This window comes from Ischnura elegans, chromosome X (genome assembly GCF_921293095.1).
Source record: "Ischnura elegans chromosome X, ioIscEleg1.1, whole genome shotgun sequence".
NCBI lineage: Eukaryota > Metazoa > Arthropoda > Insecta > Odonata > Coenagrionidae > Ischnura > Ischnura elegans.
In genome coordinates, this window is record NC_060259.1 from 106004232 (window position 1) to 106020871 (window position 16640).

Genomic DNA, 16640 nt, shown 5'->3' on the forward strand with positions numbered 1-16640 from the left:
TTTGTGATAAGCAATGACTGGGTTATGACCTTACTTCTTGTTTTTAAATCGTGACTTTAATCTTAGTAAATTTTTATTAGAGAGAAAAAAATTCCCTCAGCTATTTGATGAACCCGAGTTTTACCTCAACATGGCTGGTTGGTGGAGTGTCCTTGGTGATGTAATTTTTTCTGATTATGTGACAAAGACTCAGCAGTTCAGAAATATTTGGGTTATAAGATTTGTCAAATATTTTCCCATGATGATTTGGGAACCCTAGCCTTAAAAAAAACTATTGAGGAGTGCTGCATAGAACTTGGTTAAAGACTTTTAAGTGATGTTGTTGAGATGGCAAGGAAGAAAGTGATAAAAAGATTAATTATAGCTCAATTGACTGCATAGGATATGAATAGTATACACCCATGTCTCGTATAGCGCAATTTCGATTAGCGCAATTTCGATATAGCGCAAATTCGTTCCTCGGGGAAACATTGCAACGCAGTGTAGCCTAATCAAAAATCTTAAACGCTCTCGTGATAAAACGTGAACTTGCGCTAAGTAAATACGAAATTTCTATCATTTTACGCATATTGATATTATTGCTTGCCTCAAATCTTCTTTTTTGTTTATATATTAATCGAAATCCATTGCTGTGCAATGGCCAAAAGTATTCCTCGTCATTGGGTCCAGATAGCCGGCCTACCAAAGTAATTTATCTCGTCTCCTTAACAGAATGAGTTAATTTAGATCAATAATTAAGCGTGGGGCTATTGGAAATGAGTTTTTTTTAAAGCAATACCGGTTAAGACGTAATTTTTGCCGTCATAGGTTATCGGGCGATTGACTTCCAGGTAGAGGGTCAGCGCTAAAGCCTTCAAGGTCATCGGTATTCACGGGGGATAAATGGAGCGGTGGCCGAGTTGCGTATGAAGAGCATCAACATAAAAGAAGGTCCGCTGTTGAGTCTCAAACACAATAGCTTCGTTCCCTCCCCGCAGTCGTAGGCCCTCTGCGTCTCAAGAATACAGTTCAGCAGTAAAAGGTCATTTCGATAGAGCCATGCAGGGTAAAAACCAAGAGAAAATGGCAAAAATAGGAATGCGGGTAGAAAAATCAAGAATTTATCAAGAAAAACCATAAACCTAGAAGAGAAATTGATATAGGTCAATTGCTTTGAAAATGGAGAACGTCAAAGCGATATTGCGCGGAAGTTTAAACGCAGGATGCCTTATTCTGAATAAAGACGAAGTTAAAACATCAGTGACCTCAGCCGCACCAACTTCAACCAAGCGGTCTACACATACGGAAAGTTCATAGTGAATCAGTACAAAAAGACGAGAGTGGTAATTGCTCCGAGACATATAGTGAAAGCTCCGGTTGGTTCCAGAATTTAAACGGCAAGCAGGTATTTTCAGTGCGGCGATATCAGGTGAATCTGCAAGTGTTGATAGCGCAGTCACCACAACATTTTCTGATGAACTCCAAGCTGTGATTGAAAGTGGCTCCTTTCCCCCTCAACTAGTTTTTAGTGTTGACGAGACGATATTGTTTTGGAAAAGAATGCATTCTCGTTCATTCATTTTCAGGGAAGGAAAACCTGGGTCAGGTTTCACGGCATTTAAATACTGTTTCACGTAGCTTCTAATGACTCGCAGGACTTCAAATTAAAATGATTTATCATTCATAAACTCCGCTAGCTATGAAATGGCATTCAAAGTAGCATTTGCCTGTCATTTCGATGAGCGACAAAAGGGCCTGTTTAGACTGGTTTGAAAAATCGTCAACTGCCGGCAATGCATTAAGAGCCCCTGAGATAGCATATGTTAGCCCACCCGCACGACAGGAGGGAATTTCAAAAGCACGTAAGAATATTTTTTAACGTGAATAAAAGTCTTCAAATGCGTGCATACTACCTTTAAAGATGTTTTAAACTATAAACATTTACATAAATAATGTTTTATAAGGCTATTTATGGGAATATATATGTTTTAGAGGAAATTCAATACCCAAGACCTATGCTACCAGGAACGCATCCCTATCTTCCCAATGTTAAAACGCTCTCGTATAACGCAAATTCGTATAGCGCAAAGACCCCAAGGAACGCATCCCTTGCGCTATACGAGACATGGGTGTACTCAATATCTTAACTATCTGAGTGAAGACTTTCAGACAACCCAAGTAATTTGAGAAGGAATAAATGTGTAAAGAAGTAATGTAGGAATGAATATATTCTGTCAGTTTATATTTGCTTCAAAACCAAAGGGGGCCCTGAAGGGTCTAGCTGGTTAAGATGGTGAAAAATGCCCCCAGATGTTTTGAAAAATAAAAAATTGCACTTAAAGCGCATCAAAAATTATGTGTTTCCCCAAAGTTTCAGGCCCCAACAATGAAAATTAACTCCAAAAAATATTGAAACACGATTTTTCGTTTTTTAACTATAGTTTTTATTTTTGTAAAATCTTTTTCTTAATTTAAAAATGTATGTATTTATTACGTTTTACCATCCTGATTTTTTCAAAATTTTTGACCGAAAACTAAACTTTTGCATAAGTTTGTAATTTTCAAAATTAAATTAAAATTTTTAGGAAACAATGGACATGCAGAAAAAATATATGTTGGTTACCCCTAAATCAAAGTATAATCTTAATTTTTTTCAGATTTTTAAAATTGGTGGAACACTGTCAAATACATGAATAACTGCTATGTGCCATTTGCATCTATGTGTTCCAGGCGGATATTTGATTTGATTGTTGGGAGCAACGATTGCTGATCAGTATGTAATATTGTTGATTAAGAATAAAGATTAACTTAAACAATGCCTATGGCACTGAGATTAATCTTAATTAAACCTTACTGTAAGCTTTAAGTTTGTCTTCAAGCTTCGAGAAATACAACGTCTCCCGAAACTTATTTTTTTTCATATCTCCTGACTCTACTTAACCATGAAGTTATCGCCGTGGCAGGTAGATTAGATTTGAATATAGGTACTGTGTATATGGTATTTCAGATTAGATTTGTATTTTGGTACTATATGGTATTTTTCTTCCCCACAGAAAATATATGCTCGTTTAAATGAACCAGATGCAGTTGCTGGAGTTATAGCTGTTCAAAAGCAGCCACCTACTATTGAGCAGCTGATTCTTTCTCATGAAGCAAATGGACAGTTGCAGGTATGCATACAAGTTGTGGCCTTGCTGCATTACCTAAGCTTGTTGTATTTTAACCACTCAAGGTCAATACTGTCGATAGTCTTAGAGTAAGGATATTTTCTATGTGATCAAAGGTTTTTTATTTCTATTGTTTGTTTATGCTTTTATTTCACTCGCATGCATTTGGGATATGTACACTGTTCTAAGTTTTCTGGCTTGTGACGACTTACTTTTTGGGAGGCTAAGGTGGCTTTTCAAATGGCTTATGTTTAGTACTAGATTAATGGTCCAAGGTACCATGTCTCTGGAAGCTTGTGACAATGCTCTTTTGAGGGTTTTGGAATTGGGCCTCTTTCCTGATAAAAAATCCTCTTTAAGTTATGAGTGGGAGTTATGAGTAGTTATGAGTCATTGCACTGTGGACCTTTATGTACAGTCCCGGAAAAAGATAAATCAGATCATCAAATATGGCAGAAGGTGGAGATTCTCCCAAGAAATGAGCCTTAGAGGATGTTATAAGTTTGCACCCATTCCGCCTTGGTGCATTCCACTCTAGGCAATATGTTTGCCATTTTTGGGTCTTTGTTTTCCTTTCGTGCTCCTTTTGCCGTAGCTTTGCATAGCACTCGAGATAAATTAAGTACTGGCATAAAAATAATTCTTGTACTGTGATGGTTTCCATCTGTTGGATTTCTTGAATCATCACGCTGCATTACAATAACTTTCATTCTTCATTTTTAAACATGCTGATGTAATCATTAATCTCTTTGTTTGAGGTTTACTAAAACCTACCTCTGTGCTGAGTTCAAGATGACCACTGCAGTTTGGTCAATAACATAGTACACCCACACCTCGCTTAGTGCAATTTTGATATAGCACGAATTCATTCCTCGGGGAAACATCCCAATGCTGCTTTGCTTATAGGCATCAATCATAATCTAATAACCTTAACGTTCTCTTGATAAAACATGAACTTGCGCAAAGTACACGCGAAATAATTCTCATTTTTCACCCATTAATAGTATTTCTTGCGTAAAATCTTATTCTTTGTTTATATATGGTGAACTACCCTACCTCAGAGTCCCTGGTTATGTGCTTGCTGACGCATATTGTAGGAAAGTTCACAAGAATGGTGGTGTCATGATAATGCTAAAAGAGGGACTTGAAGCATCCTCTTCTAATCTCTCTGTTAGTCACCTGTTGATGGAACGTGTGTTTGAATTCTCCTCGGTTAATGTCGTCTTGGGTTATCATTCTATGTGTATTTTATCTGTGTATAGGTCTCCTATGGGATGTTTTCGACTTTTTTTGGAAAATCTTTACTCCTTACTGGAGCAAATACTTTGTTCCAGTCCCGATCAATTAATAATCATCACTGGTGATTTTAATGTGGATCTTTCTACTGTCTCTAAGGATCGCACAGACTTGCTCTGCCTTCTTAAGTCTTATAATCTTTCCCCTCTCATTGATCAACCCACCCGTGTAACAGACCATTCCTCTTCTTTATTAGATAATATAGTTTCCAATTTGGACTCCACTTTAGTTGTGTCCAAGATTCTCAGGTCTGACCTGTCAGACCACTACCCCCTTGTTGCTAATTTTTCAGTGCCATCCACTCCGCGGGTTGAATATCGCATAGGTCGCTCCTGGTCGGCCTCAAATACGGCTAATTTCATCAGATTACTTCAAACTGAGACTTGGACTGATGTATACTCTTTTAATGATCTCAACTCCAGCTTCGATTGCTTCTACAAAAAATTCTTAGCTTTCTTTGATTTCTCTTTCCCTGTAACTAGAAGGAAAATTAAACCCACTCCTTGTAGTCCTTGGATCACCAATGAAATTCGTTATTTCTCTCGCCTCCTCAGAGACACTGCATACACCTGCAAAAACTCCGACAACCCTGAACTCAAATCCCAGTACATTGAGCTGAAAAAACAATACAGAAAAATGATCTCAGAGGCCAAACATAACTTAAATGACCAACGAATTTCTACTGCTGATAATAAGTCCAAAGTCATCTGGAAAATTATAAACAGTTCTAAAATGAAGCAGAAACCCACCCACCTCCAGTTAAAAGATGAATCTGGTAATTTAATTAATGATCCATCTAAATTAGGTGCAGCATTTAACGATCATTTCTCGCAACCCAATGGTTCAACTCCCACCCCTGGACGTCCATCTCACCAACCCAACTGTTCAACAGCTTCATTATTCCTTTACCCCTGCTCTCAAACTGAGTTAACCTCTATTATCCGCAAGTCTTGCTCTAAATTTTGTGCAGGTACTGACGAAATTCCATATCACTTAATACGCCTGTCTTATGATTATATTAAATCCCCTCTTCTTTTCCTTGTTAATGCCTCATTACAACAAGGAGCCTTTCCTGATTCTCTAAAGGAGTCTAAAGTAATTCCACTCTATAAGAAGAAGGGCTCTATCCACGATTTCAGCTCCTATCGACCCATTTCACTCTTAAATCAGTTTGGCAAGGTTTTTGAATTAACTTTTTATAGAAGACTGACCTCTTATTTAGAGTGAAACAACTTCCTATCACCTTTTCAATATGGCTTCCGCAAGTACAGATCTACCAGTCTTGCTATTGCCCAGGTAGTCGACAAAATTTTAACAGCACTAGACCGCAAAACGGAAGTACTTGGCATATTTTATGACTTCTCCAAGGCTTTCGACAGTGTCAACCACCATATCTTGCTGAATAAGTTACCCTCTTTTGGCATAAGAGGTATTCCCTATCACTGGGTAGAATCATATCTCTCCAATAGATCTCAAATTGTCTCAGTGGTGTCGAATGGTCATAAGTTCAATTCTCTTCCAAAATTTCTGACCCAAGGTGTTCCTCAAGGATCTATTCTTGGCCCAATTCTATTTTTATTATACATAAATGACCTCACCAACTTTGTATCCTCAGCAACTGGTATTCACCCAGTATTATATGCTGATGATGCCAATTTTATTATAACATCCTCAACTGTCAAAGGGTTACATACAGCAGCCAACTTTATCTCCGATCAGGTTCTTACTTGGTGTAAATTTAATTGTCTTAATCTCAATGTCACAAAATCCCAACTTATTTACTTCTCTAATTTCAATAAAACCCCTAGTTTGCTTAATGTTGACCTAAACGGAACATGTATTCCACAGGTTGACGACACCATGTTTCTGGGAATGAATATGGATGCGCATCTTTCCTGGGAAAAACTTGTCTCTAATCCAGCTTATCATCTCAGCTCTAAGTGTTTCCTAATCAGATCAATTAGATCCCCTGTATCCATTTATGTTCTTCTAATTATTTACTATGGGGAATTCTACCCCCATTTACTATACACCCATGTCTCGTATAGCGCAAGGGATGCGTTCCTTGGGGTCTTTGCGCTATACGAATTTGCGTTATACGAGAGCGTTTTAACATTGGGAAGATAGGGATGCGTTCCTGGTAGCATAGGTCGTGGGTATTGAATTTCCTCTAAAACATCTATATTCCCATAAAAAGCCTTAGAAAACATTTTTTATATAAATGTTTGTAGTTTAAAACATCTTTAAAGATAGTATGCCCGCATTCAAAGACTTATTCACGTTAAAAAAAATTCTTACGTGCTTTTGAAATTCCCTCCTGTCGTGCGGGTAGGCTAACATGTGCTATCTCAGGGGATCGTAATGCGTTGCCGGCAGTTGACGATTTTTCAAACTTGTCTAAAAACAACTATTGTGTCACCCAGGCCCTTTTGTCACTCATCGAAATGACAGGAAAATGCCACTTTGAATGCCATTTCATAGCTAGCGGAGTTTATGAATGATAAATAATTTTAATTTGAAGTCATCCGAGTCATTAGCAGCTACGTGAAACAGTCTTTAAATGCCTTGAAACCTGGCCCAGGTTTTCCTTCCCTGAAAATGAATGAACGAGATTGCATTCTTTTCCAAAACAATATCGTCTCGTCAACACTAAAAACTGGTTGAGGTGGAAAGGAGCCGCTTTCAACCACAGCTTGGAGTTCATCAGAAAATGCTGCGGTGACTGCGCTATCAACACTTGCAGATTCACCTGATATCGCCGCACTGAAAATACCCTGCTTGCCGTTTAAATTCTGGAACCAACCGGAGCTTTCACTAAATGTCTCGGAGCGATTACCACTCTCGTCTTTTTGTCCTGATTCACTATTAATTTTCCGTATGTGTAGACCGCTTGGTTGAAGTTGGTGCGGCTGAGGTCACTGATGTTTTAACTTCGTCTTTATTCAGAATAAGGCATCGTGCGTTTAAACTTCTGCGCAATATCGCTTTGACGCTCTCCATTTTCAAAGCAATTGACCTCTTTCAATTCCTCTTCTAGGTTTATAGTTTTTCTTGATTTTTCTACACGCATTCCTATTTTTTGCCATATTCTCTTGGTTTTTACTCTGTATGGCTCTATCTATATCACCTTCCACTGCTGAACTGTATTCCTGAGACGCAGAAGGCCTGTGACTGCGGGGAGGGAACGAAGCCATTGTGTTTGAGACTATAGCGGACCCTTTTATGTGTTGATGCTATTCATGCGCCACTCGGCCACCGCTCCATTTCTCCCCCGTGAATACCGATGACCTTGAAGGCTTTAGCGTAGACCCTCTACCTGGAAGTCAATCGCCCGATAACCTATGACGGCAAAAATACGTCTCAAACCGTATTGCTGAAAAAAAAATCATTTCCACTAGCCCCACGCTTACTTAATGATCTAAATTAACTCATTCTGTTAAGGAGACGAGATAAATTACTTCGGTAGGCCGGCCATCTGGACCCAATGACGAGTAATACTTTTGGCCATTGCGCAGCAATGGATTTCGATTAATATACAGTGGAACCTCGATCTGTCGTTTTTCAGGGGGATGGATGAAAAAAACGATGATTGCGGGAAAACGATCAATGCGGGAAAGTTTGTCCGGGTTGCCTATGTCCCAGGATCCGCTGGATTTTTGCGAATTATGACATTCATTAATGGATTCAAACGAGATTTCAGCTGATTACAGGAATATTATTGCTTTATCGAAACACTTAGGTCATATTGTTGATTCGACTTATCTCTCTTTCTAAAATCCTAAAAGAACAAGCCGCCTTGCTAAAAAATATTTGCACTCCACTCGGAATTTTATGGCTATTATGCATTTCTGTCTGATGTAAAAATTCTTATCCATCAAATGCCATTTCAAGTACATGTATTTACGACAGAAATGTGCGTGTTATGCCTCAAACAACTGATTTCGCCGTCGCAGATATATCGCAGTTATGAAATGGATCAAGAAGGCCAAAAATAGTTTATTATTTGAAATGTTCCTTTCTAGCAATTAAATTTTTAATATGATTGAGGCAATGTGGCGTTAATCGTCAGCGGCACGCCCACCTGATCCTCGGCTTCATCCTACTTCTTCTTTTCACCAGGGATCTCGCTCCACCCACACCCCTGCCGTCATGTGCTACCGGACATACCGAGGCATTCTGCAATATTCACGTATTTCTAGCCCGGGTTCTTTTCTTCATCATCAATTATTTTCAGTCCATCTTATAAAGTTCTCACTTGTGTCTTCGGAAGGGCCATGGTCCGAAGACGAATAAGAATATAACTAATAAAAAAGAAACCGGACTCCATTGCACCCACACGGAAAACACTCGCTGGTTTTAAGTCAACCCACCCCGGAAAGTACGGAACCACTCGTACGAGGTGAAGTTCGGCACTACAATGCTATCGGCACTGTAATGCTATCGCGTACGGCGTAGGCAGAGCTTACTGCAGAGGGTGAAGCATGACCATGTGACTGCGCAATGAATTTTTTTATCCTATAGAGAAGGCAACTTACCCACTCATTTCTAACAATAAGTAGCGTAGCTCTAGACGAGCAGATGAATTCAGATTGCTAGTCGAGAGAAACAAAATATCCTGAGAAGACATCGCTTCGTTAGCAACTCAGACAAGTGAAACTTGTAGCATAAATCGAAAATTGTAACCAGACGCCCTGTTTTCGAAAAAAAATCGCATCAACTGCCGTGAAGCTCACTATCAGCTGCGAGGATATCGTTATTCGCCAGAAATCACCATCGTATTATTCCAACTATTTCCTTGCTTAAAATGCTTAAATAACGTTAGGAATACGTCGTGTTTAGTATCAATCTTTACTGAATTACGTGCACATCACTAATATATCAATATAATAAAAGTATAATACCAATTGCCGAAATTCATTTTTAGATACCTTTTGGGCTAATTGGTGATTCATGCAGCAGTTGACCTCCACCTTTGAAGCGAGTCGGCTAAAAAAAAGTTAGTGGTCGAGACAGGGGGAGGCGTAAAAAAGGTTTCTTTTGTTCTCAAGTAACATGATATTTTCTTTCGAAGCTAAGATCCTGGTAATAAGATCCCTGCTCGAGCTGGGACCTTTTTTTATTTAGGAGAAGAAGAAAGCTTCAACAGAGGAGGCGAGTGCTGAATGGAGGGGGATACCGGATCTTGGGAAATGCGATAATGTGACTATCCCACGGCACTCAGCTTCTCGCTATCGTATTTCAATCTCCTGGGGAAGATTCAAACTTTGTGTCTGTCGTTATTAGCCATAAACAACACGTTGTATACACTTCGTCATATTTTTGTCAAACGATGAATGCGGGAAAATTATACGGCGGGACCGCGATCTTCAAACGATCAATGCGGGAAAACGATACTTCGGGGAACGATAGATGCGGGAAAAAATTACATTGTCTTTATAGAACTTAATTTGGGACCAGGAGCGGCGAACGATGAATGCGGGAAAACGATGAATGCGGGAACGACAAATCGGGGTTCCACTGTATAAACTAAAAAGAAGATTTGAGGCAAGCAATAATATTAATATGCGTAAAATGATAGAAATTTCGTGTGTACTTAGCGCAAGTTCATGTTTTATCACGAGAGCGTTTAAGATTTTTGATTAGGCTACACTGCGTTGCAATGTTTCCCCGAGGAACGAATTTGCGCTATATCGAAATTGCGCTAATCGAAATTGCGCTATACGAGACATGGGTGTACACCATTCTACACTGGGGCTCTTCACCCCATGCAGTGACCATTTTTAAAATCCAAAAAAGAGCTATACGTTTGATTGCAAACAAACCATGTAGAACCCCATGTCGCCCTTTGTTTAAATGTCTTCGCATGCTACCTATTCCCTGTGTCTACATACTTTCGGTTTTATTATATGCCAAGTCAAACTTTAAGGACTTTGCGCTAAACTCGGATATTCATTACCAGGGTACTAGGCAGCAGGGAGACTTGCATGTCCCATTTGTACGTACTAAGAAAGCTATCTGTGGCTTTAGAACAATGACTCTAAGGCTTCATAACAAGCTTCCGAAGAACCTAAAAGCTCCTATGAGTTTGTCGACTTTCAAAACTAAGAGTAAAAACTTTTTATTATCCAAATGTTTCTACTCCGTTGATGAATATTTATCTTTATAACTGCCTTTGAATTTAAACTGCCATTTTGTATATAACTTGATTTTGTATTCATGACGTGCCATATACAATGTATGTACAATACTTGTCGTCTGGCAAATAAATAAATTATTATTATTATTATTATTATATATTTGTCGAAATCCATTGCCACGCAATGGCCAAAAATATTACTCCTCATGCGGTCCAAGTAGCTGATCTATGGAAGTAATTTACCTCATTTCCTTTACTGAATGACATTAGATAATTTAGATCAGTAATTAAATTTGGAAATGAGTTTTTTTTAGTGATGGGTCGGTTCCATTCCTCGATTCTCGACCAAGAACCGGAATCGATAACGAGTACTTGCCGAGGTGAAAAATCGATTCCGATTCCAGTAGTACTTGAAACCACAAATTTATATAAGACTGCGTTTCCAACAGTCATTTGAATTTTCGCGCCACGTAATCGTAATAACAAAACACATATCTTCTAGGAATGTGTGAGTACTCGAAAATTCAAATCGAGTCGAGCAGTTGGTACTCGACTCGAGCGTTTCGAGTAGATAGCACTACGAATGTCGAGTCGAGTAGTTAAGGTTATAGAGCTTTCGAGGCTAGGAAGCGCTATCATGAAACTCATGTAATAATGCAGTTTTTAAAGCCGATATGTCATTCTAATGCCTTGGCCTGGTAGTTTCAGCTTGCCGAATACACTATAGTTGTCGACGTGGGCGCCGAATACCTTTACGCCAGCCCCGGCGGCCGATCGTCTTCTTTGCCCGGCACACACTGGTCCGAAATCAGAAAAAGCTGGAATAAAGTCCAAAATGACCTTTTTGGGGATAGAGACTTGAAAATTGGCGTAAATACTCTTAAATCGTTACCAGATATAGATGTGTATGCTATTTTACATAAATAGGACTCTTTAGTGAGATACAGGGGCCCAAAGATGACCAATTTTTCAATGCCACGCGAGATATCGTTTTTCCCCAAAAAATCTTTTAATTTATCCAGGTGGTTTTGCGTTGGAATGAGTTTTATGTAATGAAAAACGCAATATTCCTTTGACCTGGTGCTTTGCCTTTACTTCTAATGACTTTTGAAGATTTTGGCCCTCATCTGTCTGGTTTTACAACTCGAAATGGCCGACCTGTTTTTCACGTGAAATTTGATATAAAGTAGACATTATCTTTCGTTTACAAAAAAAAATAACTCGGAAAATTTGAACCACAATATAAAGTAGAGATTTCTAAAGAGTACTAATTTGAAATCGTGGAAAAAAGTTTGCGACGAAGGAAATAAGTGCGATTTTTCAATCGCGCATCAAGACTGAGCTACACGCCGCGGAACTCTGAGGCTCGGTAACTGAGGCCGATTTTTCAAGTTTTTTCAGACATTAGTCTTGAAAATCATCATTTATAGATTGGGTAATCGTCTTCATTGACTTAAAGCACTTAACTGAGGATTTTAAAAAGGATTATGTATAGATCGACTTGACTATTTAGCGCATATACTCGAGTGAAAATACTAAGGATTGGATATTTTTCGGAACCATCCCAACCATAAGAAATATGGGTCGGGTATTGAAGTAAAGTGAAGAGATTAAGTCAGCATGCTTAAGAGAGAGAAAAATGAACTGTTTTCGTGAAAGGCAACAACCGATACCCTTTTTCCCTTTCCACCTTCGCCGAGGTGAGTCGCGCGGAAGGGGGAGTTTTCACACCACAAGGCTCTTTTAGCTTTTTTTATTACTGCGTCCGTCCGATATGATATTCATTTTTATCGTTTAGTTTCTTTCTTGAACTTAAAAAAAGCAATAGATTTTAAGGTTGATTAAATGACGTGAGAAGTATAGAATTTTTTTGGCTCTAAAAAACTAAAGTTTAGTTCCATAGTTCGTTCGCTTCGTCCTCTCGAATTCCATGAAGATTCAAGATCCAAAAAAATCGTTGATATAATTTTCAATAAAAATTCCAGTCTCCGTAATCTTGCAATTTTGGCAGGAAAATACTTGCCCAGTCACACAAGTGTGTAGCAAAAGGCAATTTTCTGCAGGCAGTAATACTGTAACATGGAGACGTCAAAACCTGCTGGCTGAGCATGTAGAATAATTGGTTTTTCTGCTTGAGAACTTTAAAGGGCCAAATATTACATGATTCATATACGTAGTATGTAATCTTTATTGTAGCTGTGAAAATGACTATACTCAGGGCTCTCCCTTGTAGTTTGGATACATATACAACTTAAATGGTAGACATATTACTTGAGGTTCATCAATTTCAATTGTGCCCATGGAGCTATTGAAGACATTAATTTTCATTCATCTCCTACTTCTGACAATAGCCATCAACGATCCTCATTATATTTTCCTTCTTACATTAGGCCAGACATTCACCAAAGAAAATTGGAGTAGAATAGTATGCATTGCTGTATTGCCTGGTTCAGAAATTATCATACTCGCCTCGATACTTGCTAGTAATTTTCAACTGGACTCGAGATCGACTAGGGAGCCTGTGACAGGTATATGGTCAAGATACAGTTACGTATTTGGAAAAGTACCCAAAGTCACCATAATAATAATAATAATAATAATAGTTTTATTAGCCAAAAGAACCAATACAAGTAAGTAAATGGTATAGGCTTCGTCTAGTATAATACATAATTGGTATTTTAGATAATGTTCACTCAAAAAAACAAAGACATCTTCCTAAAATAAAAAAGTTACATTACAAATTTCAAGCACACAATAGTGAAAGCTGAACAACAGCCATGTATACTTCAACACTTACTTCACAGCACAAAACCTTAAGCACAGGTATACAATTCTCATTTAATAGGTTAACACATCAAACTACATACTTTCTTTACAATAGTTAATAAATTCATCAACACTATACAATGCCTTTCCAGTCAGGTATCTTTTCAGATTTACTTTAAAATTATTTACAGAAGACAAACTTCTCAATTTTTCTGGTAAAAGGTTATATAGTTTTGTACCCTTATGTAGAGGACCATTACTACTCCTTTTTGTTTTCCTGGGTAGCACATGTAAACAGTCTTTGGTTCTGGTCATATGTGAATGGAAGTCAGAATTTTTTGGAAGAGAATTTATACGTTTTTTTATGAATAGCATTAAGTTCAGAATATAAATGGATGTTAGAGTTAAAATTTTGTGTGCCTCAAAGTGAGGTCGACAGGATTCTCTATATTTTAGGTTTAGCATAATTCTTACAGCTTTCTTTTGCATAGTGAATACCTCAGTGCTATTGCCACTGTCGCCCCATAAAATAATGCCATAAGAGATTAAGGATTGAAAATTAGCATAGTACACATATTTTAAAACACTCAAAGAAACACTTGATCGTAAATAGCGCAGTTGATACATAATATGTGACAGTTTGGTGGTTAAGATTTCGACATGTCTAGACCACTTCAAGGATTTGTCTAGTGTGATTCCAAGGAAAGAAATATTATTTACATAAGTTATTTCAGAGTTGAATAGTTCCACTGTTGGTGGCAATTTACAATTTAAGTTCATACATACAGTTTTTTCTAGGTTAACTGCCAACATACTATTTTTTAGCCACATTTGAATACTTTGAACTGTAGAGTTTACCTTAATCTGTAATTCTTGCGAATTTGGGGCTTGCAACAATATACTAGTGTCATCAGCGAATAAGATTGTTTTTGCTTCCTGGAGATATTCAGGAAGGTCGTTAATATACAAAGTGAACAATAACGGCCCTAGGATTGACCCTTGGGGTACACCATATTTGACTTTTTTCATAGTAGAGGAGCAATTATTTATATATTTTGTGTTTGAGTCCAAGTAAGAAATTTGGACAATTTGGTGTCTGTTAGTTAGGTAAGAATTTAACCAAGAATAAGCTACTCCTGTAATACCATAATTTAAGAGGCATTTCAACAATATGTCGTGGTTTACAGTATCAAATGCTTTTCTGAGATCAATGAACAACCCCACAGTTTGGTTATTTTTGTCGAGAGCATCAGTTGCATCATTTAGAAATTCAAACAAAGCATCAGTTGTTGACTTATTTTGTCGGAAGCCAAATTGGTATTTGGATAAACTTGCATTTTTATCTAAAAAACTTAAAAGTCGATTGTACATGACTTTTTCGAAAATCTTTGAAAAACCTGAAAGTAAACTTATGGGTCTGTAGTTATTACAATCCTTTTTGTCTCCTTTTTTAAAGAGGGGGTAGACTTTGCAAATCTTTAGCTGCTGAGGGAAAATACCTTCTGATATTGATAAGTTACACAAATAGGTGAGTGGGTTTACGATGAACGGGATAGAGTATTTAATAATCTTATCCGGGATGCCATCAAAGCCCGATGACATTTTGTTATGGAGGGAGAGGCCAATTTGTAAAATTTCCCTTGGAGTGGCTGGGTAAATAAAAGGTGCATTCTTATTTTTAGATGCTGGTTGCTTGTAATAGGGATCTTTTGTAGCATGATTGCTGCTTAATGTTTTGAGTATTTTCTCAGGGGTTTCAATAAAGTGATCATTAAAAACATTTGCCACGGTTAATGGGTTTGTTATCAAAGTGCCAGAGTGTAAAACACTCAAGTCCTCAGGTAAAGAGGCAGTATTTTTGTTACTCTCTTTCTTAATAATCGACCAGGCAGCCTTTGTAGCATTCCCTGAGTTTTTTATCAATTTATCATTGTAAGTAGATTTTGCTCTATGGATTATTTTCTTGTATTGTTTGACAAAACATTTATAAGCAGTCCTGTTTTGATCACTGCAACATTGCTTATATTTATTGTATAAGTCGCGTTTTACTTTGCTTAGGTGGACAATATCAGGTGTTATCCAACTATTAAGTCTTGTGTCTGAGATGCAGGCCCTACACTTTTTAGATTGAAAAGTTGTGTCAAATATGTATTGAAATCTGGATAGGAAAGCATCCATTTTAGCATCAAAGGAATCTGCTGTGAATACTTCACTCCATTGTTCGTTTTGCAGTGAAAGCCCAAAAAGATGGATGAGGTTATCATGGTAGCAACGTTTCTGAGACCATACAGTAGGATTTTTAAGAAGTTTAGAATCACAGTTTACTTCCGCTAAAATTGCTTTGTGGTCAGAGAAACCAGGTTCAAAAATGTCAATTTTTATATTTTTTTCAGGGATGTTTGTCATGATTTGGTCTATTGTGGATTGTTTATATTTTGCGATTCTAGTAGGGTTTTTGATGCATACATTAAGGTTAAAACAGTTTAAAACATTAACAAGTCTCATAGCAATATCACAGTCATTCTTTGCGAAGTTGATATTAAAATCACCACATAAAATGAAGTTAACACCACAAGTTTTTAACAAATTATCCAGTAACTCTGTGAGTGAGTTAATGAAAATGTTGATGTCACCAGCAGGGGATCTATATACACAAACAATTACGATGTTGAGGGGAGGAATTTTTACAATACAGAATTCAAAATGTTTATCAATGCTAGAGACATTTGTAAGAAAGATTGGCTTGTGTTCAATGCCATGTTTTACAAAAATGCATGTTCCACCATTTTTAAAACTCGACCTGCATGAGATATTACCAACAGAAAAACCAGGAATGCGGATGAAATCGACTTCCTTGGCGTTCAACCAGTGTTCAGTAATGCATAAGAGGTTAATTTGACCATGTTCTTTGTTAAATAATATTTCTAGATCATGCAGTTTGTTTCTCAGCGATTGCACATTGTGATAGTAGATGCTGAGTGAGCTACCTAGTCATGTTTCCGGGCGAGAGATAGTATTCTGACGAAATTTCGGCAAGAAAAAGTTTCCGTAGTAAACGTTCTTTGGCCAAAAGTCTCCTGACAATAAGTCACGGCCAACACACTCATCATTTACAGAAATATGAAACGAGGCGTATTCCCCTCTATTTACCTTTAACTGTTCAATTTCAATTGAAGCGTCGGTGATTTCGGGCTTTTCTTCTCCGATGTACTTCCGGACGTCTTCCGCTGTTGTATTCGAAGGAAGGTTCCAAATGTGAATGTGCACACGCTTTGGAATACCCATCAGCAAACACT

The 16640-nt window shown here is 37.8% G+C and overlaps 1 protein-coding gene across 1 annotated transcript in view; it reads left to right on the plus strand.

Annotated features, from left to right (window-relative positions):
- LOC124171934 (serine/threonine-protein kinase atr-like) overlaps window positions 1-16640 on the plus strand; it is a 176967-nt gene that overhangs the window by 111708 nt on the left and 48619 nt on the right. The window contains exon 25 of the mRNA XM_046551370.1: window positions 3033-3149. Coding sequence (XP_046407326.1) covers window positions 3033-3149 — 117 coding nt within the window. The remainder of the gene's footprint in view (window positions 1-3032; window positions 3150-16640) is intronic.